This window comes from Grus americana, chromosome 7 (assembly GCF_028858705.1).
Source record: "Grus americana isolate bGruAme1 chromosome 7, bGruAme1.mat, whole genome shotgun sequence".
Classification (NCBI taxonomy): domain Eukaryota; kingdom Metazoa; phylum Chordata; class Aves; order Gruiformes; family Gruidae; genus Grus; species Grus americana.
In genome coordinates this window covers 25,069,494-25,095,602 of record NC_072858.1, presented here as the reverse complement: position 1 = coordinate 25,095,602, position 26,109 = coordinate 25,069,494, and the positions used below count along the sequence as shown (strand labels likewise).

Sequence of the window (26,109 nt, the reverse complement as noted above, 5' to 3'; positions counted from 1 at the left end):
AGCTGTAGAGCAAAGGGCACAGCTGAAGATGTGCTCACTGGGAGTACGAGAGCATCTGCAAATTAAACGCACTTCATGCAATAAAAATTTATTGCGTTCTTAAAACACTGATTGGTGCAACTGGAAAAACCTGCATCTTACTCTGATGATAAATTACTGTAAACGCTGCAGAATAACACACAGCACGTAATTTCTCACGCGACGATGTAACGCACGCTGTTTTCCCCCCAAAAGACGCGGCGCATCCCCGCACCTCGGCCCGGGCGGGCGCTGCCCCCTCGCCCGGCCCCCCCCGCCCCGCTCCGCCAGCCGCCGCAGCGGGTAGCGCCGCCAGGTGGCGCCGTCGGCCCGGCACGGGCGGCGGCCCGGCCGCGGGACCCGCGGCGGAGCGGAGGGGGGGGCCCGGCGGGAGGGGGGGGGGCGACCCGCGGGACCGGTGCCCGCCGCCCCCGGGCCTCAACCCCGTGTTAGCCCTGTTGTTCCGAGTTGGGGTCAAAGGAGCAGTCGGTGCGCCGGCTGTGTTTGGGAGAGCGCCCGCCCTGGCACGCCGCAGGCGCCCTGCGCCGCCCGGGAGGCTCGGGCACAGCCCACCCACGCTCTCCCCGCCAAGACAGAGCCCAGCACCCCCCCGCCGCGCCTCCAGGGTAAAACTCGGCATCCCCAACACGCGTGCCAGGGGTAACCCCAACCCCGCAGTGATGCACACGGCTGGGGTAAGACCCAACCGCCCCACTGATGCCTGCTGTAAGGATGAACCCCCAACTGCCCCCCCACACCCCCAATTGCATACATCTGGGGTAAATCACAACTGCCCCTCCAGCAACTGCACGCAGCAAAACCCCAGGTATCTGGGGTAAACCCCAGCCACCCCACCGCCATTCACATCTCTGGTGCAAATCTTAGTACCACCACCAGCATTGGCGTGCCCGGTGTAAATCAGTGTAGCCCCAGCAAGGCTGGCCGGGTCACATCTGCTTACACCCCCTGAGGATCAGCCCCTTTCAAAACTCACCCTCCCGCTGCTGCCGCCCTCCACTTGCCTCTGTCTGGCTGATGGTTGCAGGTCCAAAGAGGGTAAGGGGATTATGGTTTATAATTAACACAATTAAAAATAGACTTTGAATAAGCTGAACACAGAGAGGCTAGAAATCTGTTGTGCAACTGGTACATTAGGAGGAAACTAAGTGGTATTACTCAAACAAAGGTAATCCAAGGCACCGCAGCGCGGGAGCTTCGACTACCAGGCAAGTACTTTTAAGCTTGTTTACAAACCAACCCCCAGTGAACTCCATACATGCACTGAGCAGCATGAACTTAACCACAGCCAGCTCCGCAAGCAGCAAGACAACTGCAGGGCTAGGCCAGATTATCGTCTCTGCTGCTGTACTCAGAAACTCTAATATTTGTGAAATTCCAGTTTGCTGTCCAGCTGGCTTCCCAGGCTGAGGATCTCTCACTGAAAAAGATGCTTAAATTCACAGGGTTTGTTTTTTCAAATACCAGTCCAGCTTGTATTTAAATTTCTTACAGATCTATCTTTAAGATAATAGCCATGAAACACTGTATCTGGGTTTCCTTCTCAGCTGATGTTCATAAGATTCTTTCCTGGGAAGGGGGAAACTGGCCAGCCAGTTACACTGGAGAAAATCTGAAACAGACTATGAATAAAATGCTCTGCAGTTTAAAAACAAAACTGGGGGGAGGGGGTAGGTTAAGAATTTTGAGAGGGAGGTGAGGGATTTTTTTTGGTTTTGGGTGGGGGTTTTTTGGTTGGATTTTATTAATACTAATTCTGTATAGTTTGGGGCTTCTAGGGATTATTTGTAACTAGAATAGAATTTTCAGACAGAAATTGCTTTTTTAATATCAACGCCATTCCTCAGAACATTTTTATTTAGGAAACGTGTTTGTATGGCTGTGGAAGCCATGGGGATGCTTGGTGTAAAAGAATACGGAAAGAGAAGACTGGGTTAAATTAATACCTGCTAAATACCTACCAGCAGACTTGCTGTCTATATGGGGAGCTGGAGACGGAATTGTACCAGGGTAAAAAGGATACTGTGTCTATTTATAGCACTGCCTTCAACACCGTAGGAATTCAAAGGAAAACTCCAACTCAGCACACAGTCTTCTCATCATCTGCTTCTGTCAAGATTAAACTGGGGCTGAGATCATTCCCTTCCTCTGCAAATCCTTGCTAGGAAGGATCTGTTCCTTCCTGCAAGTGAGGGACTACCATGGTACAAACCACCCTAGAGCTCGTATGGTCCGGGCTCTGGGAATCCTCACCCAGCCAAATGTTACCTCTTTCCTCGTGGTAGTCAGAGGAAGGGGAGAAAAAGAGCCTCACAAGCCTCAGCACTTTAGCAGGAAAGGCTGGAGGTGTTTCACCTGCACTACAGCCCTGCCCTCCATATTGTCCCCAGCCCTTCTGCTTACACCAGATGCTCTGGGGCACTTGCAAACAAAAGGGTAGCATAGATCCAGCACGCTCCCAGTGCCAGGCAACCGGGAGGGGAGGAGGAACAGGGTCCTGGCACACAGTCATGGTCACTCACAGTGCCACTTACTGAGATGAAGTCCTTACCCTACAGGGGCACGTGCTACTCTTGCCACTGCAAGGCCATCTACCTCTGAGAAGGAGTGGGCTCCAGTAGGTGTGTGGGACACCTGTTTATCAATAGAAATTATTACTGATGTTAGGAGCACAAATGAAAGCAGCCATGGAAAAGGTATTAGCAAAAACCTGACCACCACTGTAAAAATAAGGTAGGCTCCTGGAGTTCCTTAGCTCCACTCTTCTTTTAGCATCATGGTGCCTCAGATCTTTCCTTCTCATCTTCCACCTTCTGGTTTCTCTTTAATAAGAGCTGCTCTTTCGTTCTTCACAAAGCGTTACCTACTCTCCTCTCTCGGCACTCCTCTTTTGTAATTCCATTATCAAGCTGTCTGCTAGGTGGGGAGCAGAAGGTGCAGGACTTGGTGCTGCCTTTGAGGTACGGGTAATTATTATGTGCATCTGTTATTGTGGTTGCTGCCTCAACAGGTGGAAAACATGCTGTTCTCTGATAGATTTGCAGCACACTCTGCTCCTGCCTTGTCTTTTCTCTAAAGTCAGTTGTGTGGTGTTCCTAAAATAATAAACACAGCCTCACTGCTGCCACAAAAACCCCTGGTAAATATATTTTTATGGGAATGAAATATTAAAGGATTTGAACAGTTATTCACTGAAAGCAAAATATGAGCAGTGAGGTTGGGTAAAGATTCAAAGGCTGGTTTGCTTCCTTTCCCTGGGGCACATCAAGGCTGTACTGTTTGCACTTTAGAGATGGATAGTGGGGAATTACTTAACCCAAAATGATGGAAACAATTCAGACTATAATAATATAGCATGAGAGTTTCTCACATTACATCTATTCCCCATACTGCTGGCTATATTCTGCCTTCAGATTCACGTGCACAACTCTCATTGGATTCTGGAGGAACTGTATTTGAAGCCAAAATGCATTTCCTTGCCTTTCTGAAGCCTCTCTATGGTTTAGTTGCTAAATCTTGAGCTCAAGGACTGGGGACATAGCTTGTCTAAACATTTCCCAGTGTCTGTCTCTGTGAGATTCCCATCTGTTGTGTTTTATTTTGAATTTCATCTTCCTACTTTCCTAAAAACACAAAGCAGAAACACACGTTTCCTCTGCCCTGGAGTGCAGGAATCACCAAATTTCCCAGCAGGTTCTCTCACAACATACAATGGATCCAAGTTTCTCTAAAAATGCTACAAGCCCTTTGTGGAGTAGAAAGGGAGGAGACCAGAAATGTGGGCCAAGTTTCTGAGTGTTATGAACACCCTCCATCCCCCAAAGGGACTCCATATCCTGTTTCCTCTCTCCCAAAAAATTTCACCTGGCTTTGGGTTTCATTAGGAGAAATACACATTGCTCGAGTCCAGGCTCTAAGTCTTTGGTTCGTGCTTCCTGCTGACACTGCAGAGACTACAAGAGCCATGAAAGCTGAGTCTGACCTGGGGGCTTCAAATTTACTACAATAGCACAGCAAATTAAATGGAGAGCACGTTAAGTGTGTTGGGAGATTGTTGTTGACCAACAAATCTTCATTAAGTTCCCACACCAAGCTGTGCTGCACCTCCAATGAAACTGATTATTGTGTCTCCATCTGCGTTTCAACTATTTCTCCACCAGGCTTACAACAAATTCCAACTTGCTTTAGGTCTAATTAGAAATAAAGCATGATATTAATCCACCTTGCCCCGTGCACGTATCTAGTTTGGAGGTGCTGGTGCATCGTTCAAACAGGCCAGGTTCCACTCTGTTCACCACCAGTTATTTACTGCCCTGGTTTTTGCTAGCTCTTTTATTTACTGCCAGTATCTCACAGAGACTTTGTTCACAGTTTTATGGTGACTTTCTGGATTAGTGGCTTGCATTACCAAATACAAGGTCTGAGATCAGTTCCTGGCACTGCTCTCCAGACCTTTCAACTTAAGAGCCACCAGCAAGAGCCCCAAGAGTTCATACGACTCGCACCTCCCCACAGCAAAGCCTGTGCTCAGCATAACAGCAGCTTTCACAGGATTAGAGCAAAGCCCTTTTCTGATATTCATGGCTGAAGGGAGGCTACCACAACCGGAGCCTCTGACAGCCTTCCCCACAGGCCACTACTAGAAATACAGCTCCACAGGTAAAACTCAGGTGCCAAGCTACTCTGCTGTGCGGGCTTTAAAAACAGTCTACCCAATTTAGAGCAACCAGAGAAAGGTTTGAGGAAGAAGTGCAAGGAAAGCAAGGGGAATTAAACAGTAGTACCGAGAGTTATATAGCTTTAGCATCTGCAGTGTACATGCAGAGCAGGATCTTCTGCCACAGACTGTCCTTGCCTTAAGGTAAGACAAGAAACTGTGATTAGCTATTTCTCTTCTGAATACAAGGTAAGAAACAAAAGGTACATGCAGATACACCATGAATGAGGGAGTCAGCCTTTAGTATCATTCTTTGCCAGATAACATTTATGGTGGCCAAGCTACATGTTGGCCATGGAGGTTGACTCTACCCCATACCACACTGTCCTCAGAGTCAGACAACGCTTGAAAAACCCAGATGGGACTCAGCCTTTATCAAAGAGAAAGTGTGGATTATTTGGGTTTATGCAGCAGCGCCTCAGCACACAGGCTGTTCCTGGTTCCCAGCACTCGGGCACTGCAAGGCAACCTCCCCTTCACAAAGCTGCCTGTTGTGTCCCAGGCAGGACTGAAGAGTGCAACCACAGCAGCTGCCTTCTGAGGGGATCTGAATGATTTTTTTGCTAGTGGTTAATTGGTTTCTATGCTCTAGAAGAAAATTATTTCTGTTCTTTTTGTACCAGGTGATCTATGACATTTGGGGGCACATATTTTTAAATGCTAGTTTGTTTTAGAAATATGGTAAGAGCTAACCTAAAGGACAAATGATTAGAAATACCTGTAATCCCAAGAGCGAACACAATTGCTGGGAAATTCTAGAGGTCAAATCAGCTGTGCTACAGAATATGATGAATTCCTTCCCCCCCCCCCCACCCCCTTCAGCAGACTGAGTAGTGAGATTTTACAATGAGAAGAAAGCAATTTGCTTAGCTGACTTGGGATTTCATCTCTTTCCGATGCATCTCTTAGACTATACGCACATCAGCAAGCAAGCCTCAGCTCTGTTCAGTCTCAGTCTGACCTCTGTACTAACTTGATTTATTGTTTTTAGTTCTCAAATAGTATATTACGTTATACCCCAAAGGGTCTGATTAGAACTGGCCAGTATTTTAATGATTTATGAGGGGCATCTGGGACAGCATGGGTAGCATACGTGATGTGTCACTGCTATAGGAGGAGTCTGTATTGATCATTCCAGTGTGCTCCAAGACAAGAGCGTGTCGAATTCCAATAAGCTGTAGTTCACAAACCTGATTTGACAGGTGGCCAAGCTTGCACTGGGACCGAGCGTAGTTCTCATGGTGGGAATAAAACAAAACAGCTGGATTGCTTCTAGCCATTGCATTATGAGAGGATTTCCATTCCTTTCTCTTGTTCTATTTCTATCTTACAGCGCTTAAGGAGGTGTTTATCCTTCCCAGGTCTGTAGCCAGAAACCTGAGCAACAGGAGCTTGCTATCAGCTCTGTGGTTTATCTTTCTGCCAGAAGATACTGGTGAGAAATGCAGGCTACTGGAACTAGCCTTCCAAACCTCTCTGAGTCCTGCTATGGCTATCACATTGGTAGAAAGTCTCACATCAGAGAGGCTGGGGTGAGAGAAAGTTGAAGAAAAGCTTAGAAAGACAATGCAGTTGTTCTGAAGCGATAATGTCACTGTGTTTAATAAGGTATCGTGCATTTTTTTGTAGGGTATCTCTGAAGAAGCACTTTGCAAGCATGGAAAGAAGGATATCGGGAGCATGGCATGGCAATATAGGATTTCTGTGTTCTTGGTTTGATTTTGCATGTTCTGAATTCTATTTTGAGCACCAAAGCCAAAATCTGCCAAAGCATTCCTAGGAAACCTCGTCCCCCAGCACTAAGTCCAAACTTGACCATGACTTTCACCTCATAATGTAAGCTGCCTTTGACTCACTAGAGGTGGGCACAGCTTTTGACCCAAATTAAACCCAAGGGTGACTCTTCACCCTGGTTTAGCTATTACTACAAGTGTTTGGCAGCACTCTGCCCCTCGGTTGCCTCCCAGCTCAGACTTGTGGAGAGATGTAGAAAAATCATCCAACTTACCTTTACCATCTCCACCTGTGTGGTAGGAACAGCAGTGTCTTCCTCACAGGCTCACTGCGATAACAACTATAAAATGCATTCCAGTGCTCAAGAAACACCAGGGAACCAGCTGCCTACCTCCTGCTGTTTCCCATCTTCCTTCCTAGCAGGTTGCTCAGCCCTCCTGCTATGTCAGTGTAGGGATATGTCTGTCATCTCCTGTAAGCTGGGTAGCATAGAGCTATCTTTGTGGTGCTGGTAGAGACCACAGGGCAAGAACAAAGAGCAGTGAAGCTGTCAATGCCCCCAAACAGAACAGACCCAAAAAAGAGCAATATATTGTTTTTAAGATAGAAGAACATACCAGAGCTAGTCACAGGGGAGAAGGGCTTTGCATTGTGCCATCCTTTTGGTTAAATCCTTGGGGCAGAAACCATTCATTTGTAATGGGATTCTTTGAATTCTGAAGCCTGATGTTTCCAGTGCTGGGCTGGCGAACACTGCTATATTACTTATTGTTAAAGCGGCCTCATTCACCTTCAGATGTGGCCTGCTAAACTCTGGTGGGGACACAGGACACCAACCTAAGGGACTGCATTACAACTGGGGTTCCGTGCAAGGCATGGCACGGCACATCCCTGGCCTCTGAACAGTTATTGCTGAAGCAAAAAACAAATAGGACTTCTGCCTCAGATCATTTTGGAGGTGACCTGGGAAAATTGGATCAGGCTAGATTAAGAGTATGCAACACAGAGTAAGCCTGAAGAGTAAAACCGTGGCTGAGAGACTGGAAACAACACCCAAGTGACGCTTTGTCTTTCTTTCACTAAGGTAGATGCAGTATGCCCAGCAACCTGTCTGTGGCTTTCACCTGTTGTGTTCAGTTGGAAGTGAGATGTCTGGATTGACACCCCTTACAAAGTAGACAGCAAGCGAAAAGGCGTAGCAGTCAGGCTGCTTGGCAGTCACAGTTTCACCTCAAACAGCCACAGAGAGGGAGCAGAGAAAGTGCCCTGTGGTGCATAGCACTAACAGGCTCTGCCTCCCACAAAGCAACAGTGCTGAGGCTGAAATGCATCACGGCAAATGTGATCCTCCAGTCCACCGGATCTGCTTCAGAGAAATAGGCGCAGCACATTTCAGGCAATCTGTGAATAAACCCAAGCTTGTACCTCTCCACAGGGTCATGCTGTACTAACATCATCCAGTAATGAGAGCACCACACGCTTTCTGCAACTGCAGGCTGCAAATATTGGTAGATCATTACTAAAAGTCATGAAAAAGCAACTGGGAGTTGCTTTGTTCAGGGAGGGTGAAGCCTTTGGAGTGGTTGTACCGAAACACCAGTATTAGCCAGACAACCCAGCTGGTTACTGGCAGCTCCAAGAAGAAATCAAAGGGCACACATTAATCTTGATTTATAGCAACCTGCATCAACTTGCTAGCCTGTCTTTCAGAATTGTTTCATCCTTTGAGTTTTTCAACAATCTTCTGAGGGTGCTTCCAGAAGAAAAAGCAGAGTTTACCCATTCAGAGTATACCAGCTTTCACCTTGGACAGGTTATTGCTGGAGGCAATAGAGATAAGGCAATGCAACAACTCTTGTACACAGGAGAAGAGTCAGCCTTACAAAGGAAGAACTGAATTTTAGGCAAGCTTGTCTTCAAATGGCAGCATAGGGATAGCAAGAGTGTCTCGTGAATCTAGCACATCCAAGAGCCATTTAGTGTTACAATACTGTAGATTGGGATTTTTGTTTTCTCAAAAGGGAGGGTAAAATATCAGTACTGAATGGAGGAAGGAATTACAGACTGTCAGAACTGATCACTGGTCAAGTCTGATGGCTGAAGTCCACTGCTGAAGAAACTAGCAATGATGTTTCATCTAGGAAGGGTAGCCTGGCAGGGAGCTAGAGACACTTTCAAATGTGGGCATGCTGTTTCAGTGACAAATAGCATGAATATGTGGCAGATGCATTTTGGACCAGCTACTGTCTTTGGGTCATATGCAGTGTGTCTGATTCTCTACCAGATCAGGTTGGGTTAATGGGTATAAGGATGCACTTGGCAGCTGACAGCACAGGAGTACCAAGGCGCTCCAGAGGGCCCAATTTTGCAGCTGAACTTCTGTGCTCACAGCCAAAAGCTCTGCATCTTTTCTGGGACTAGGGCTGGAGGGGAATGACTTTCCTTTGCTTGCTTGCCAAGAGCCAAGTTCAGGTCCTTAGAGCTCTACAGTGCTCTTGCTCCAGCTGATGACTTCATGAACACCTAGCATCGGGAGGAACACAGCTCCCTGCACAGCTTTAAATGTTTGTGTTTCCCTGCATATGCCGCTGACATCATTGCCACCTGAGGGCCTGAACTCTGGTCTTGGCAGGTGAAAGCTTTTTGGGTCACCTTCTATTGGGGTTCTTGCTCTCGAAGCATATTTATGTAATGATTGCTAGATGGCTGTAATTAAATGACTGTAAAGCACCACCTAAAATGCACTAGTAATAAATTCTTAATAGGTGATGCTATAACAAACAGTTACAAAAAAATATATCATAACATACAGATTGTTAACAGTGTCTGGGCCTGTTTAATGCACAGCTTTAAACAGTTACAATGCACACTATTAAAATGGCATGTAAAATTTGTAACTAGTAAATAAAAGGTCCAATTCAGCAACAAAAACCCAAGCTTCAGTAGTGAAGAAGCCACAGAAAAGCTTGGGGTGGATGAGCTATCTCCTCTTGTCTCTGCAGTCCTTCTGGTGGTGCTACCTAGCAGCCATGGTTTCTGTAAAGCATACTCCATGTCCCCACTTCTGCCTGGTGCAGAGTCCCAGCCTCTGTCCTGACTCAGAAACATAGTTAGGATCCCATTTATATTACAAAAATGCATCTGTGTCCAGAAAACCTTTGGTTTTGCATTCCACGAGGAAGGGGTGGGTCAGGAAAAAAAATCCATTTAGCTGCCCATTTTTTTTCACTTCTCTTTTATCCAGTCAAAGCTGCAGCGTGGGCAGTATCTCTACAGAGATGATTTCCTGTGGCTAAAGAATAAATATACATGCAAGACCCAGAAAAATTAGCAAAATCAGCAGGTGGCCAGGTTTTGCACATTTGATACAACATTGCTGCACATGAAAGGACTGCTGCTTCTGTCTAGTCACCGTCAGGAACCACACACATGGCTGGTAAATGCAAGTGTACTAACCAGCTGATGACAAGAGAATATTTTATTCTACAGTTACAGACAAAAACGAGGCCACCCTGCCTCAGGGCCTGCATGCTGATGTACATCCTGAAACAGTCAAGCCCATCAGGTCTGAGCCTTGCCCACAGACTTGCTATGAAAAAGTTAGACATTTTTGAGGCTTCTGAGGCCTGGCTCCCATAACATCAGTGGAAGCTGTGGTAAATTCAGCATATTTGAGAACCAAGATGGGTTGATTAATTTCTTCCTTACATTTGAGTAGTGCTTTGCATCAGAAATGTCGCTGCTGACTTCCCTGGATGTCACATGGAGGAATGTTCTACCCGGAGAGAGGAGAGGCGTCACAATCCCTCTCTAGTTAGGGCAGAAAACTTGGCACCAAATTTTTTGAGGGGGGAAACCGCTCCCCCCGCCCCGATCAGATATTTTCCTCTTCCTTGTGCTGCTCAAAGCTGTCCAATACAGAGATTAATTTAGCTAGTCTGCTCCTCAACATAGGCTCTGCGTGGTCTGCTGAGAGCAAGGCCATCCAAATGGATTTTGCCAAGTCACACCAAGTGGGTGCCTTACCCTAAACGTATAGCTGGGTTAAAGTTGTGGGTCTGGAAGCCCCTACTAAATTTGGAAGTGCCGCTCAGATTACATCCTCCAGCTGCTGGAGAGATCTTCTTACAAACAGTTGGCTACTCAAATACCTCGTGCCTCCCTGGAAACCGCCTCAGCTTTCAAGTCCAGCCAGCCCTACCTCAGTCATCGCTGTATTTGATTCATACCACCTATATCCTGTAGCGCTCCTAGCAATTGATAAATTATGGCTCCAGTGAGACTACCGGGTTAAACACCAAGGAAGAAAGAATGATGACAGTAATATTTGTCAGTTGTGTGGAGATGTAGCAACACAAAACCCTCTTTCAAACATATGTTATCTTGGAAGAATCTTTCCAAGGGATAGGCTTTCTGAGAAACATTTATGACTTTTGAATACACGATAGGCATGAACTTGACACGACCTACTTTGGCCAAGCCCTGGGCTTCAGCCCTGGTCTTTTACCACCACAAATCAAACAGTCTGTCTGAAGTGCAGTCAGAGTGATATCTTCACTGAGATGACAGGGTTACAGCACATACCAGCTTGAGAAAAAACAGGATGTGGAGCACTTTGCTCTCAGGATTTAAAAATTCAAAAATATTTTTACTAAAGCCAGAGTAAAATGGCTATGTTCTACCCATACACAAAAGCCAACATAATGCCTGGGATGATTAAAATGTTCAATACATCATTGAAATGAGAGCATTGACATCCTTATATTACACTCAGATCCCTCCTTTATCTTGACATTGAGAAATGTAAGGAAAAGCAGGGCACATAAAGGCTTTCTACTAAATATCCTAGATACAAGAGTTGAATTTTCCTCCTGACTGTCCACAACATCATGCTGCAGGGTTTGGTGTCACCCTGTCTCAGCCCTCACACTATCCTCTCAGCTTGATCTCCTACCAATGTAATGCCAAATTGTCAAATTACATTGACTTTTGAATTCGTTCTTACTTAATTAATTACTATGGTGTTGGAGAAATTGGGTAAAAGGTGGTACATGTTTCCAAGGACTGAGACACCTGTCAAAGGGTACCTGCCTCTAAAGGCCCTCTCCTCAGCATGCCACTGAACAGCATTAATTATGTTACGGATAAAACTATAATCACTGACATAATTGAAAAACAACCAAAGCGTCCACAGCATATGCAGTCCTCAGGAGCATTCACTGCTGGGAAGGGAGGAAGCCTAAACATTCAGGAGGGAGATAGTCTCTGTGACCTCTCACTGCACCACTTTCCTTTCTTCCTGGGATATTCTGTATATAAGGAACCATTCACCTGGCCACTCTCGTAGCCCTACTGCAGCGAAGCCAGGAATGGGTTTCCATAATGGGGGCTAGAGAGGCAGGCATGGTGTGGTGACACGTACGGCCTGTGTCATGCTCTAGGTCACTCTAGATGATCAGAATGACCTTCTGCTCTGCGATAGGCCTCTGATTGCAATTCTCCTGCTAGTCATAATTAAGGAAATTCTATTACACAGTTCAGATACAATTACAGTTGTAGTACAAACCAATTCAAAATTAATCTAAATATAATGGTAAAATTTCTCCTACGCAATTGAATAATTACTGCAATACAACTCCAGTAGGGCAAAGATCAGGAACATTTCATGTGATTATCATTCAGAAACTGGCATTTTAAAATTGTATTGCTCAATCATACGACACACATCACAGAAACAGATCCACTACAAAAAGCGAATATAGAGGAATTGAGCTGAGAATCACTAAAAACATATTTTTAAAATTAAGAACCACCACATTATTACATATAATCATTTTCCTTTCACACTAATTTGGCTTAATCTATTCATGCCCCTTATAAAACATTACACAAAATTTTAATCATAACATTGTTTTCTTTAAATATGTGCATTTCAGTAAATGACACTTGCATGTACAAATTTAGTGAGTTAAAAATGTTAGACTGACGCTAGAACTGAGCAGTCATTTATTCAGAAAAAAAATTGCCTTGTTTTCCTGTCTGTAAATTTTCTACAGAAAGCTATTATTTTTTGCACTGTATTCATTATTTAACATATTAGTTGAATAGTCCTACAGACACTTCTCTGCTTTTGAATCATTCACAGCCTGTTAGTTCCAATTATTTCACATTTGAAATTTGAACCCCAGTCCTTTGTTTTTATTGGACATAGAGTTTACATGAACTGATGCTGTTCTCCAGTTGAACAAATGTGACCAGATTGCAGATGGAATAAGTTTTGTATGCAGCGTCAGCAGTTCACGTCTGTGTTTCAACAGGAGTAAATTCCTTAGCTAGAATACAAGACCAGTGTGAGCACAAGCTGAAAGTCATCTTAGGATAATTCTGAAGAAGCACACCCATCTTATAAAGACCATTATTCCACAACTTTCGATATCCACGTAAGCACAAGCTACCTTCTTTTGCCAAGCCTATGCAGTTATGCTCCCTTTTCGAAAGACAACTTCTAAAAAAAAAAAAAAAATCTCAGAAGAAGCACTTTTCCTAAGGTGTGCCACACTTCAGAGTTGTCCACCCAGCTGTTACAGGGATGAAGTTATGGACCTGGAAAGCACAGCTCCCGGAAGAACCGTATGAATGAGTTGCCGCCTGTCCCTCCCCATCTTAATGGCAGTCTGAACATCACAAAGCTACCAGGACTTTTGGACAGTGCCCTGTAATTCTCCACTCCTGTAGGCTTAGGAAAGCAAGGCTGACAGCAGCCTTCAGTCCTCTGAGGCTAGGTAATATGAAAATCAAAGTATTTATACAGTGGACAGGGTGAGAGGCAGGCAAACAGGCAGTAGTAAATAAGAAAAAAACCCAAAACAGTTGAAAGGAACTTTATAGGGAGTGAGAAGTGCCCTAGAGTGGTCATTAGCCGCTCTGCAAGGAATGAGACACATCAAAAAAAGGGGAACATTTGCTGCAGATATTATGAGGTGGGAAGGATTGGAGGAGGCTGTTACTCTTGAAAGTATTTAATGAACTGGCAGACGGCCCTGTGGTCAGGACACAGGAAATGCAAGTCCCACTTCTGCTGCAGACCTCCTGCGTGGGATCTGAGAAGTCATGCTGGTGTCTGAGATCACCAGCGGGAGCCAGGCAGATCTGGCACAGTGGGCACTGGGGCAGCCAGCAGCAAAGAAGCTATCAAAATCGATGGGAGATGTCCATTCCAGTATGGGAATTCCTCCACGCCTCCTCTTGCATAAAGCCATCCAAAATGGGCAAGAACATCTGCTTTTGTTTTCACAGTCAAAGCTGACACTGGAGGAGATATGCACATTTGGGAGGGGAGCACATTCCACAGTGGAGCTCTTTGTAACACAGACAATACGAGACTGTCCTGGGAACGTTGTTATTTGGTGAAAAATTACTGTATTCAAGAGGACAAGGCTGCCTGTGAAGGTGGCAGAAGGTGGTGTACTGAAATAGCAGAGGGCCCCTCTTGGCAGCAGGGTGGCAAGGCAAATCATCCAAGTGCACGGCAGAAGGGTGGCTTCTAGTCAACGTTCAGTGGCCTAACACTGAGACAACAGTCCCTGCTTCCCTCCTTCATTCCTGCGGACATTTCAGGGACTTAGTTGCTCCATTTCTCCTTCAGCAAAACTATGGATTAATATAAAGGTGGAACGAGCTCCCAAAGCAGGCTAGTCTTCAGACTCATTCTCTGGTTTTGTGCATACAAAGACAAATATTTTTAAATAAAAATACACCAAATGTGAGCTTAGGGCTAGTGAAAGTACTTTGACGGGAAACTAGGAAAATCTTTCACCGCAATTAGTGTTTGGAAAGAAATTGTCGAAGGAGGTGCTTAAACATGAATGCAACCTATCTGCAAGTTATAGCGATGTTTAGCAGAAAGATGGAAGATTTCAGGTTTGCTGTCCTGGACTGTTCTACCCCAAACCACCCCTCTAATCATTTAAGCAAAAGATACTCAGCAGTCAGTGGCAGAGCAAGACTTTGACTCATTGACTACAACTTCACCCATGTCCTAAACAGATGCTTCTGTTCTAAAGCTGCATGAGTTGACAGACTTCCTAATATCTCTGTAATGCAGATGCTTGACTAATTTTTAGAACACAGAAAAAAATATATGTATATATTAAATAATTTCTGAAAACAGAACTCTGGTAAAAATAGAATTTCTATCTGACTCTTAAAAAATCCTCACAACAGTTCAAATCAATAGCTAACACGAGGAACCACTATTTCAAAAGAAACATAGCACATGGGAACAGAGCAATTCCAGAGATAAACTGATGCCTAAAAGAAAGTGTTTCTCTTTGTAATTAAAGTACTTGCTTCACAATTAGAAATGGGGTAGTTCTTGGAGGGAACAGAGAGGAGAAGAATGCAAATGAAACAAGCTATTAAAAATATATATTAATGCTCATATGAATGGCAGCTGGAATCACTATAACTTACTCATGCAGATTTTTCTACCATGAGCATTTGTCGTCAGGACAAGTATGGCTGGTAACTACCATTGGAAAGAACCAAAATACTCCTGACAGTTTCTGCTGTTGAAGCTGACAATTAAGAGCTAACCAGTGAATAAGATTTTGCATGACCAATTCTATTCAGCTCAGTTTGTTGAGTAAATTATAATAAGACAAATCAGATAAAGTATATTTAAGCAAGTCCTAGTTACATAGTTAAAGGAAAGGTTCAGCATACCAAATCCATAACTTGTTTCTATACCTACCGAGTAGCTACATTTCATAGCATTGCCTCTTTCCATTTGAAAGTCGACCACTCGTGCCAGCATATCGAAGACCAGGCTGTTTCACTGCAGTCGTAATAGTGTCTAGAATTCCAGATAGTAGTATGAACTTTCCCACTTCCTATGCAAAAAAATCTTTAAAAATATAATCATGAAGTTTTAATTGACTGTCTGACATACCTAGAAAGAAGGGTTGAGTAGTCAGGTCAAAATAAGCCTACTGAGGCCCCGAGCCTAGTAGTCTGCAAAAGCTTTCGCTTTCAATTTGCCATAATAATATAAAACTTTATTTAAGAAGCACAGCTTCAAAATCATTGTGTGAGCCACAACACAGGACTTTCGTGAGCCACTGGACTGCGGATGTTTAGATTGCAACAGTATTCCCAAGTCCAGCCACGGCCTCTGCTGTGGTGAAGCACATGAACACACAAGAGAAAGACAGTATCTTCCCCAAAAAGCTTACTGTTCTAACTGTGGGCAGCCTTTGTGAGGGGGTAAGGGAAGGTGAGACGAAGTGAGGACAACCTCAGAAATGTCTCTGGCTCATGGTGAACATCTGCCCTCCACCTTTCAGGATGGCCTGGGACTCCCCATGCAGCGGGGACTTACTGCGCCCCAAGATAAGGAGTGCCTCAAGCCGGACGCGCAGCAGCCGGAGCAGCGCCAGAACACCGTCCCTGCAGGAGCTGCGGCGCCTGCTCTGGACACGCACACATCCCACCGGGCACGTGGATGAAGTCTGGCCAAACCTTTACGTGGGAGACCTGTAAGAGAGAGGGAAGGGTTGAAGTTGTTAATGCAACTCTTAGCCCCCAACTCATTTCCCCCAAAATCTACCACTCTCTATTTAAAAAAGAGCTAGGCTCTCTTTGAGGACCCCTCACAGTAAGTCTAAGTGTTGAGCTAGTCTGAACTGTACATAGGATGCTGTAGCATAGAAAAAAGGCATCCTAAGCGTCCAAAAAGAGTATTTCCCCCTCCTGATTTCCCCTCCTGCATTAGTACGGAAGTCCTACACTGCAAGAGCCTGGTGGGGCCATGGCATCGGTACTGCAGGCAGTCATGCCAGAGCTAGGTAAAACAGGATCGACCTTGTTTTCTCCTCACGTTGCCAGACGGTGTCAGTCCCCTGAACTGACAGATGCTCAGCAGAGGTGACTTGGTGAGAAAGCAAACCAGAAAACTCTTGGCTTGTGCAGAAATATCACCACCACGACCTTTTTGTTTTTCATCATTTGAGAAGAAAAACCTAAACTGATGTTTGGGAGAAAAATGCCGGAAATGTAAAAGTCAGTTTCTTAACAAGTCACTTTTGTCTTGAAGCATTTTGGTGGACACTTTGGACCTGATCAGCCTGCCAGAAAATAGCCACTACAACTTCATGTGGTTTTAACAAACTGCACCATCAGCAGCATGTTCTACTCCACATCATAACACAGCAGGCAAATGTAACCCACCGTCCTTCTTCCAGGTATGTTGCTCGTGACAAAGCACAGCTGAGCCGAATGGGCATCTCCCATGTTGTGAATGCCGCTGCTGGGCAATTTCGCGTTGACACCGGACCCAAGTTCTACAAAGACCTGTCTGTGGATTACTACGGAGTAGAAGCAGAGGACAACCCAAACTTTGATCTCAGCATTTACTTCTACCCAGTTGCTCGATACATAAGAGCAGCGCTGAATTCCCCAAGAGGTAACTAGACCACCTGTGCATGTTGCATACCTTCTGCATAGGAGCCAAGTAGGGCAAGTTATCCATTAGTATTTGGCATAAACCAACCACCTGCAGATGCAGGCAAGAATGGAGATACCCAAACCAAGTAGCACCAACGCCTGCCTCCTGAACTCCCACAGTCAGTGGTAGTTCCACTGTTCCCCTGAAACAGGGAAGGATACACTGAACAGGCTGCCAAAGGGGCATTCCCTATGCCTGGTGCTATTTGTTAGCAAAAACAAAATCGCAAGTGTCCTTTATTACACACTGACCTGGGAGGAGGCACGTATACTCGATCTTTCAAATTAGTGATGAGGTTTAAGATAAAAGCTGGGATGGGGAAAAGAGACAAGGGCAAGCCTCATATTTGAGTAAAAAGAATCAACTATAATGCTACAATCTGTGCAAGTCCTACAAACAGAGGATAGGGAAGAACTTGCTGGGAAGCAATTCTGTAGGAGAGAACCTAAAGCAACACCACCAGCCAGAAGATAACATCATGCTGTTGCTAGGAGGAGTATAACCTTGAAATAGGGAGATAACCTGCAAAAATCCTTGGACTCACTAAACACAGGCCGCGTACAATGCCAGAGGCCTGAGGCTAGTGGGGGATCATTACTATTAAGGACAAACCTTCAGAAAAGCAAGTCTCCGCTGTGCCACAAAACTGTACAGATACCCACTCAAAAGTAAGTGGTTTATTAAGAGAACAGTTATACACTCAGCAAATTGTTTTGCTTGCATTGTGGTGAGTTTTAGTATCAGTAAAGGTCCTAAAATACTAACTACCCAGCTTACTCATATGCAGCTAGTAGATCTGATCCACAACATACAGGCTAGGAAAGGGAAACAGTGAGCAAAAATAGCGCACTGCCATGCTAGATACCTCAGCATTTACTGCTGTTTGGAGGGCTTGATCCATCCAGTTAGAAAGTGTTTGCCTTTGTGCAACTGAGGGCTGCATTTAGATTTCAAAACCACTAACATATTTGTGGAATTTGGATCTGCACCCATTGCTATTACAGCATACGCTATTTGCAATTGAAGTCATTTTTGGTGGTGCTCCAGAGAAAGGTAAGATCCAAAAATCTTTTTGTGCGTGTGTAAAAACAAAAAAGTTCCAAATCAATTGACAAAAGACAGAAAACAACAGATGAATCATGGTGGCCACAAAAGCAAACAAAACAGTGCTTTGCAAGATGGACGCCTAAATACTTAAAGCTATGAATGCAGAACAAGTTAGGGCTCAAGGCAAACACAATGAACTCATCGTGTCTAGAGTATATATCTATCCCCACTCCCATGCTTTTAGAGATATTGCTCCATAACTCCATATGGAAGAAGGGTTCTGGGAATGGAGACAAGGTGAAATTCAATCATATACAGCCCAGCTGTTGCTGACATTCATCATTTTAAGGAAAGTGCAACAGTTTAGAAAATATATAAACAAGATGTTCTGGAAGCATAATTTCCTGAGGTACAGAAATTTAGCAGCTAAATACCCATGACCTGTGCAGGGATGAGACAGAGAGGGAATTGTTACTCACATTATTTAGAAGAAGAGAAAATATGGCATTTATTATAAGCAGTGATGCTGAACAAAAATTATAGCAGGTGACAAGAGGCCTGTTCATATTAAATTCAGGATGTTTGATTGAGAAGTCATTTAAGACTGCTGCTTAACTATTACAAGCAAATTCAGCATTTTTTTTTTAATGGAATTATCTTTTTCACCTGGGAGGATAAGTCAAAGTTAAGACTATATGAGGCACAAACATACCTAAAACTATGAATCAAATACTCATCAGAATTACATAAGAACTGTTACTCCAATCATGCTTGAAGGAAGAAAAATCTAATGCAATCTAAAATCTAGCTTCTAATGCTAGAAGTCCAGAAAACAGCATGGCAAGATTTATTCCAGATTTCTACCTTAGCTGACCAGAACATGTCTTTGGTGATGTAAGGAATTTATTTTTAAGGCAATTTCTTTTTACCTGGATGCCAGAGCATGAGCAAAAGGAAGCAAGAGAGCATGCACTCACATGCTCCTAATTGGGAGCTATTCCTGTCACAGTAGTCAATGGCTGCATCACACCCTGAACAACCTCCTTCATCATCTTTGTTGTACAGATTAAGAAATACATGCACTACTATTGCAGCCATGCCATATAAGCATTATTTTATGAAGTCTGCTTCCTTGGCTGCCTTTCCTTCAGCAGAGCCCTGCTGTTCCTTTGCCCACCTAACAGAGCTGTTTGGGAAGGCTCAGCAGATGATCAATCTGCCCTCTTCTCTGCAAGGAAAACATGGTGTCATGGAAGTACTGGCCTTCTCCCTTACGCTCAAGGGGCAACACCTTGGATATCAGTCTCGCCCCTTTGCATGGCCATCTGTACAATTTGCATTTTCTGGAGCACAGCTAAACCTAAGCATAAATCAGCAGGGTTTGGTAAAGTCTAGCAGAAGAGAGAGGGAAAGAGAACTTGAGAGCACAGATGAAAGCGTGCCATGAGAACTATTAAACTAGCACCGTGCAGAGAGAAAGATTCCCAAGTAGAGAGCTTCTCCTTTTATTGACCTCTGAACATGTTTAAAACAGGCAGGTTAAAATCACCCATTAACTTCCTGAAATGGCAAACCCCCTCAAAGGCATTTCCCTTCTTCCACTTCACTGGAGCAAATGAAAAGCTAGGCTCCCTCTCCTGCTGCCTTCTTGGTGGTGGTGGTTATGAAAGAAGCTTAACTTAGGAGAAAAGCATCCTCTCTCTTGACTCTGCCGTAGGTGCATTGCATACATCAGTTTAACTTCCCGCTCTCCAGCGGATAACAGCCCTTACCTGTTTCACGAGGCATGGGAAGAAGGGGCATGCTACCATTTAAAGCTCTCCATAGGCTTCTTGCTGGTTTTGGCTGTGACAAAATAGATACTTGATTAATCAAGAAACAGAGAATTGTTTCTGCACCTGGCTACAGGACAGTGGCTAAAATGTAATGGGAGATGAGAAAACCACAGTGGAGTGGGAAGAGCCCATGGGGCCCTCTAGCCCAGCTGAGTTCTCCTCCTGCTGAGAAGCATAATTCTGCTGGATTCAATGGAGCAAGGGCAGCTGGGGCGTTCACTCCGGGTGACGGATCTGGAGTCTGGTCTTAAGCCAAATTAAATCCATCCTGCAAGAAAGCAAGGGCTAGTTCAGGACATTTAGCTCAGTTAATGATGAGTAGCAAAAGGACAATAAGATATTATGTGTTTTAATGACTGATTTGTTCAACAACATTGAATTTCCCAACTTGAATTTGGCCAACGAAGTTGAATGTGCAAACTTTATCCCTAGTGCAAACCCTTTGATGTCAGTAGAGTTACAGCAGGCATGAGCTGGATATAATATCCATAATCCGTTGTTAAAAACCAAGTGTTATTGTTCTGCACAAATCCCAGCCAGATGACAGTTATTGTCTGCCTCTGCAAAAAAGTAGCTTGAGATGTGCAATGCAACATTTCAAATAAGGATTGCAAGATTTAATAATGCCAGAAGCTAAGTGCCCCCACTTCTCCCCAGTTAATCCCATTATTCCTAGGGGATCCTGTTACACGCTCAGAGAGAAGGTTGCAACATGGCCCTCTAATATGGGATGAGTCCAACTTCTCTTTGCACTGTATTTTAAAACAAATGAGGGTGGGGAAGGCAGAGTTGGAGGATGTCAGCTTATGGCATGGATTCTGTGGTACAAAAGATCTGGTTATAACTTCCTTGCCCACTCCATGACAGGGGCATGCACCACGACTGCCTCTGTGAACGCTGCTTTCCCAGGCCGTGGTCCAGCAGCCACCCGGGAATCCGAGCCTCCATGCTGGGACGGTGCATCTCAGCTGCCCCCCACGAGAGGCTGATGCAACACGCTGTTATCGAGACCACTGCAGTCAGCCCACAGAGCACAGACATGCTTCAGGCACTACTCAAATGCAGTATAGCATGGGGGGGGCTCAGAGTGTCACTTAACCCATTTACAGCTACTGCCAAGAGACGAGGGTCTGAGCCTGCAAACAGAACCAAATAGCAACACAGCTTTTGTTTCCTGACTCAAGTTTAACATTCAATTTGTTTGCTACAAATAATCACATAGTAAATTCAAATCTGCTTTCATTAGAGCAATTTTACATTAATTAAATCATTTCACATGACTGATTTATCTGCAACAAACAGTCATTTTATTGTCAGTGCACCCGCATTTATCATAACCTCCGTGCGTGGTGAAACAAAGGCTAACAATGTGGAATAGATATTGCACATGTAAAAGAGATAATATACCTGCATCCTCATGGGAACAAGTACATGAGAGCACCATGCAGATTAGGTCCAAGGTCAATAGTTGGGGCTTGTCCAGGTTTTTTCTGAGACACCTTCTAAAGCTAGCTGCTGATCTAGGAGGACTCTTTTGAAGTCCAGATAAGCCAGAGAAGCAGGGAATAAAATTCAGTGTGTTCTTACTCGCCACCTCCTTCTCTCAGACAGAGTTAGATATAAAACAGTAGAGCCAGCCTGTGCAAGCAGGAGCCTGGAATTTGTCCTGCTTTCTGTGCCCCCAATAAAAACACCTTGGGCAATATTGAATGGCAGCCTCCATACCTGTACTCAGCTCCGTCTTCAGTTTCGGACTGCGGGTGGGGCTGAGCATTTTCCAAGACAGAAGGTTCCATCTGAGTGGGGGGGGGGGGGGGGGAAATGGACCCAAGAGCAATTTTACAGAAATTAGGTTCAGAATAGCAAGTCTCCTGTCCCCCATCCAATTTCTGGCCAAATATAGATTGAATTTCAAAATATTTAGTGATTCAAAATCAAATCCAACATCAAGGCCATCTCTTTTTGGTTGGTTTTTTGTTTGTTTTTCTCCCTCCTGGTACAGTTCAAACCATAAATATAATTTCTTTTTCTTTTAGTTGCAGAGTGCTGGTAGCTTAGTAGTTTTCAGACAAAAAAAGAGTGGTTCTAGTTCCAAGAATTTTTTCAGGACATATAGTTCCTTGGCTTCTGTTATCTGGGGTGTGCATTCATAGAATCATAGAATGGTTTGAGTTGGAAGGGACCTCAAAGATCATCTAGTTCCAACCCCCCTGCTGCGGGCAGGGACACCCTCCACTAGCCCACGTTGCCCAAAGCCTCATCCAACCTGGCCTTGAACACTTCCAGGGATGGGGCCTCCACAACCTCTCTGGGCAACCTGTTCCAGTGCCTCGCCACCCTCACAGTAAAGAATTTCTTTCTAACATCTAATCTAAATCGACCCTCCTTCAGCTTAAACCCATTACTCCCTGTCCTGTCACTACACTCGCTGATAAACAGTCCCTCACCGTCTTTCCTGTAGGCCCCTTCAGGTAGTGGAAAGCCACAATTAGATCTCCCCAGAGCCGCCTTTTCTCCGGGCTGAACAACCCCAACTCTCTCAGCCTGTCCTCATAGGAGAGGTGCTCCAGCCCTCTGATCAGCTTCGTGGCCCTCCTCTGGACTCGCTCCAACAGCTCCATGTCTCTCCTGTACTGGGGCCCCCAGAGCTGGACACATTAGGGTGAGGCTCTGGGTTTCCCCAGTCCCTACCACTATGTTGCAGTTAGACCTACTGCAAATTACCAAAGCATGGATTTTCCAAACACCTTTTGGACTTAGCCCTGTTCGCGGTATTTCTCAAAGAGAAATTGTGCTCCTGACTCCTTTATGTTCCTCTGAAAATCTCAGACCTGGATTATTTGGATCTGAAGTGGGGAAGATAATACAGCACATGTATCCCACAAGGTTGGTGTGAAGGCTAATGATAGTGCAGCACATTGGGAAAAAAAAGTCTAGTGAAAATGCAAATTAGCATTATCTTTTAGCAGGGGTGCAAAGCATTTCTCCATATTCCCATAAAAAATAGGACTTCATTTCCAAGAATCTCCATAGAATTAATGGAATTGACAGATAGATATAATTTAACATCAATAATGACATTGGTACCTCAGTAAATTCTGTGAAGCTGTATCTGAATGGGAAAACACATAGAAATCACTTGATCTTCTAATTCTGCAAAACTGACATTACCTTGGAAAAATCCTCTTCCTTCCCCCAAAGGTTTCAATGCCTAGTCCAAGTCTGCTGCCACCAGAGCTCTTTTCACCGCTTCCTTGGAGACTATATTTGTCCCTTTATTTCTACTGAAGACACGTCTATCTTTAGGGCTGAGCTCAGATTTCTCATGCCAGGATAATGAAAGGGGGCTGTGTCACATACATTGTGGAATTCAACACTTCTCTCAACCTGCTGGCCAGAGCAGGTTTTTACAACACATGCTCGCACTCTCCGAGCATGTGGCTATGCCATCATCATTAGTCAGAACTGGAACGGTTGCTAAATAAATACTCTGTCACAAACAAAATGGGATTTAAGATGAAAAGCTGTGCACAAAGTACCTAGAATTAACACCCAGGGAGATGGGAGCAATCAGTCTGAGGGTTTTGGCTGGATCTAGGCTCATCATCCAGCAAGGATATTTTTGTATCACTCCCTGGTAATAGAGAAATTAAGATGCTGTAAGCACAAACAAAATAAGAAACTAGCCCTGAAAAGCTGTCCGTTCTTTCTACCCCTCCTTACGTTTTACAAAGAAGTGGCATCTGAAATACTTTATTCCACCTTCGAAGGAAAAAAAGCAACATGGGATTTTTTTAACCGATTTTCATCTTTTTCTGAACATAAATTGTATTGTTGTTAAATTGCATTTTCTACAGCTATACAATTAGTAAAAAGAGACTACAAATATGACAGTCTAAAAAAATTAAAATCTTTAAAAAAATGCAGAAAATATTTCATTTCAAACTTGTGAAGATTTCCAGTGAAGAAGTGTTCTGAAATTTTCATGCTAAAGACAATACATTTTTTTTCAGCTGCCTTAATAGGAGACAGAGCTGTCCATTAGGTGGTCAGGAGCTCAAATCTGATTCTAATCACTGATTACTTTAATAATGTCCAATTGCTGAGCCGTGATCTCTATGAAAAGACCAGAGCTGACTGCAGCAAAGGACAAGAGAGTTTGGAAATTTTTAGGCATGGCTATAATTGAGTAGAACAACAGAACATATTTTTTCCGATTAAAAATTTCTCATTGAATCATACCATTTTTGTGAAAGCATTTTACAATATTTGCAAGATGCAGGTTTTCAGGTTGCAGGCAGCTTCTTTGTTCATATCCAGAGGGAAAGGACTACAAACCTGAATTTTTTCCATCTGAAAGCAATCCTTTTGATAAAATTTCCTTTAATTTCACACATAAGACCATTTAAAAAAAAAAAAATCATCTTTTTCCAGAATGGGTCAAAGACACATATTAGAAGCCTGGGAAGCAGTCATATTACAGAATTGCATTTCTCTCTTTCTATTAGTCATCACAGCAGAAAAACCAAAATCAGAGCAGAGGGAAGGAGGGAGCTACGCTCCTGGATCCCTGGAAGTTCTTCCCTGAGGTTTGCTTACAGCAACATGGAAGGAGTCATGACATTACTCTTAATGAACTCTTATTGAAGATGCACACCTCACATTGAAATCTGAGCAACTCAAAATATTTCATACATTGTTTTTTCTAGTGATCACCTAATACAGAAGGGAAGATAAAGGCATTAGGGAAGGATAGTGACTATAGATGTACAGGGTAGGCTATAGAAATAGAAAAACATAAGGAAGCTGGTGCAAATGGCATATGCAAACAGGAGCTGTTCTTAATGGTAACACCCATTTTCTCACTCACTTCCAACAAGGTCTGGGCAGCAGTCAGCACCCTCAGAAAGCATTACTGCCCTAAGCAAAGAAGAAAAAAAGAGCTTGTGGAAAACCGGGAGGGTTCCTGTAATAGCAGCAAGCGCTCCTGAGCATTGCACATTTGAAATCCCAAGTTTCCGGGCCCTTTGGTAGTAAGTAACCTGCCAAGGTTGCTTCCCATAACACGGCCTTCAGGTATGAAGACTTGAAGCTTTGCCAGCAAGCACATCACTCCCAAAACCACACGTGAGCAAGCAGGGACAACACGGATGGCAGGCTAAGGGCATGCCATTAGGCTGACCGCTAAGCCCAGACAAGCTATCATGGATCCTGGAATACAATTATGAATTTTCTGTCCCCAGCCATTAAAACCCCCACTGTTCTCCAACCAGCAGTGCACCGGGGCTGCCCTGCAGGGCTGCGCACACCTGCTTGCTCGGCCCCAGTATCAGCACCACTTCAATCTCTGCTCCAGCATGATAAACCCCACCATTTGGCCTCCTGGAATAACTGCATCTCTCTCTCTCCCCTTTTTCCAGGCAAAGTACTAGTTCACTGTGCAATGGGAATCAGTCGATCTGCAACACTTGTCCTCGCTTTCTTAATGATCTGTGAAGATATGTCCCTCGCTGATGCAATTCAGACTGTGCGCGCTCACAGAGGGATCTGCCCCAACTCTGGCTTCCTCAAGCAGCTTTGGGAATTGGACCTCCAGTTAGGAAGGGGAAAAGGCAGGGGAGCAGAAGCCTGATAGTGCTGAGGGGGCATGTGTCCTGGCATTGGACTGAGAGGTGCTGCCCTCACTAAAGACAGTGCAAGGATGCTGTCAGGACTGCTCTGTAGCTGCACTGAGAAACCCCTTGGGAAATGGCTGAGCATGAGTGAGCTGGTAGGAGTTCAGTATGTATTTTTTGGATAAGCCCACTAATTGGAAAGAAAACAAAATAAAGGAGGATGCAACTAGCAGTTTTGCCCACCTGGGCCTGTTTATTTAACTACCTGTTAGGCAGGGCATAGGGAGCAGTTGGGGTTTCATGTAGAATTAAAAGCCAGCACAGTCAACTTGAAAAAAGACTTTTTACTTGCTTATAATTGCGTGTCGTGTTTTAACCACAGCTGGCAACTAAGCACCGCACAGCCGCTTGCTCACTCCCCCGTCTGGTGGGGTGGGGAAGAGAATCGGAAGAGTGAGCAAGCTCATGGGTTGAGATAAAGACAGTTTAATAGGTAAACAAAAGCCACACACACAGGCAAAGCAAAACAAGGAATTCATTCCCCACTTCCCACCGGCAGGCAGGTGTTCAGCCATCTCCAGGAAAGCAGGGCTCCATCATGTGTAATGGTGACTTGGGAAG

The 26,109-nt window shown here is 44.5% G+C and overlaps 1 protein-coding gene across 2 annotated transcripts; it reads left to right on the top strand.

Annotated features, from left to right (window-relative positions):
- The first annotated feature begins 1,054 nt into the window (after positions 1–1,054).
- On the top strand, positions 1,055–26,109 carry LOC129208860 (dual specificity protein phosphatase 13-like). Of its 2 annotated transcripts, XM_054832275.1 has the most exons (4): positions 1,055–1,074; positions 15,832–16,023; positions 16,729–16,949; positions 25,294–26,109. In XM_054832275.1, exons 2-4 carry the CDS (start codon positions 15,833–15,835, stop codon positions 25,503–25,505), a joined length of 624 nt encoding a protein of 207 aa, XP_054688250.1. In that variant the 5' UTR covers positions 1,055–1,074; position 15,832; the 3' UTR covers positions 25,506–26,109. The 2 variants fall into 2 exon arrangements, with proteins under 2 accessions (XP_054688250.1, XP_054688249.1); XM_054832274.1 differs by lacking the exon at positions 1,055–1,074 and having other exon boundaries at positions 15,791–16,023.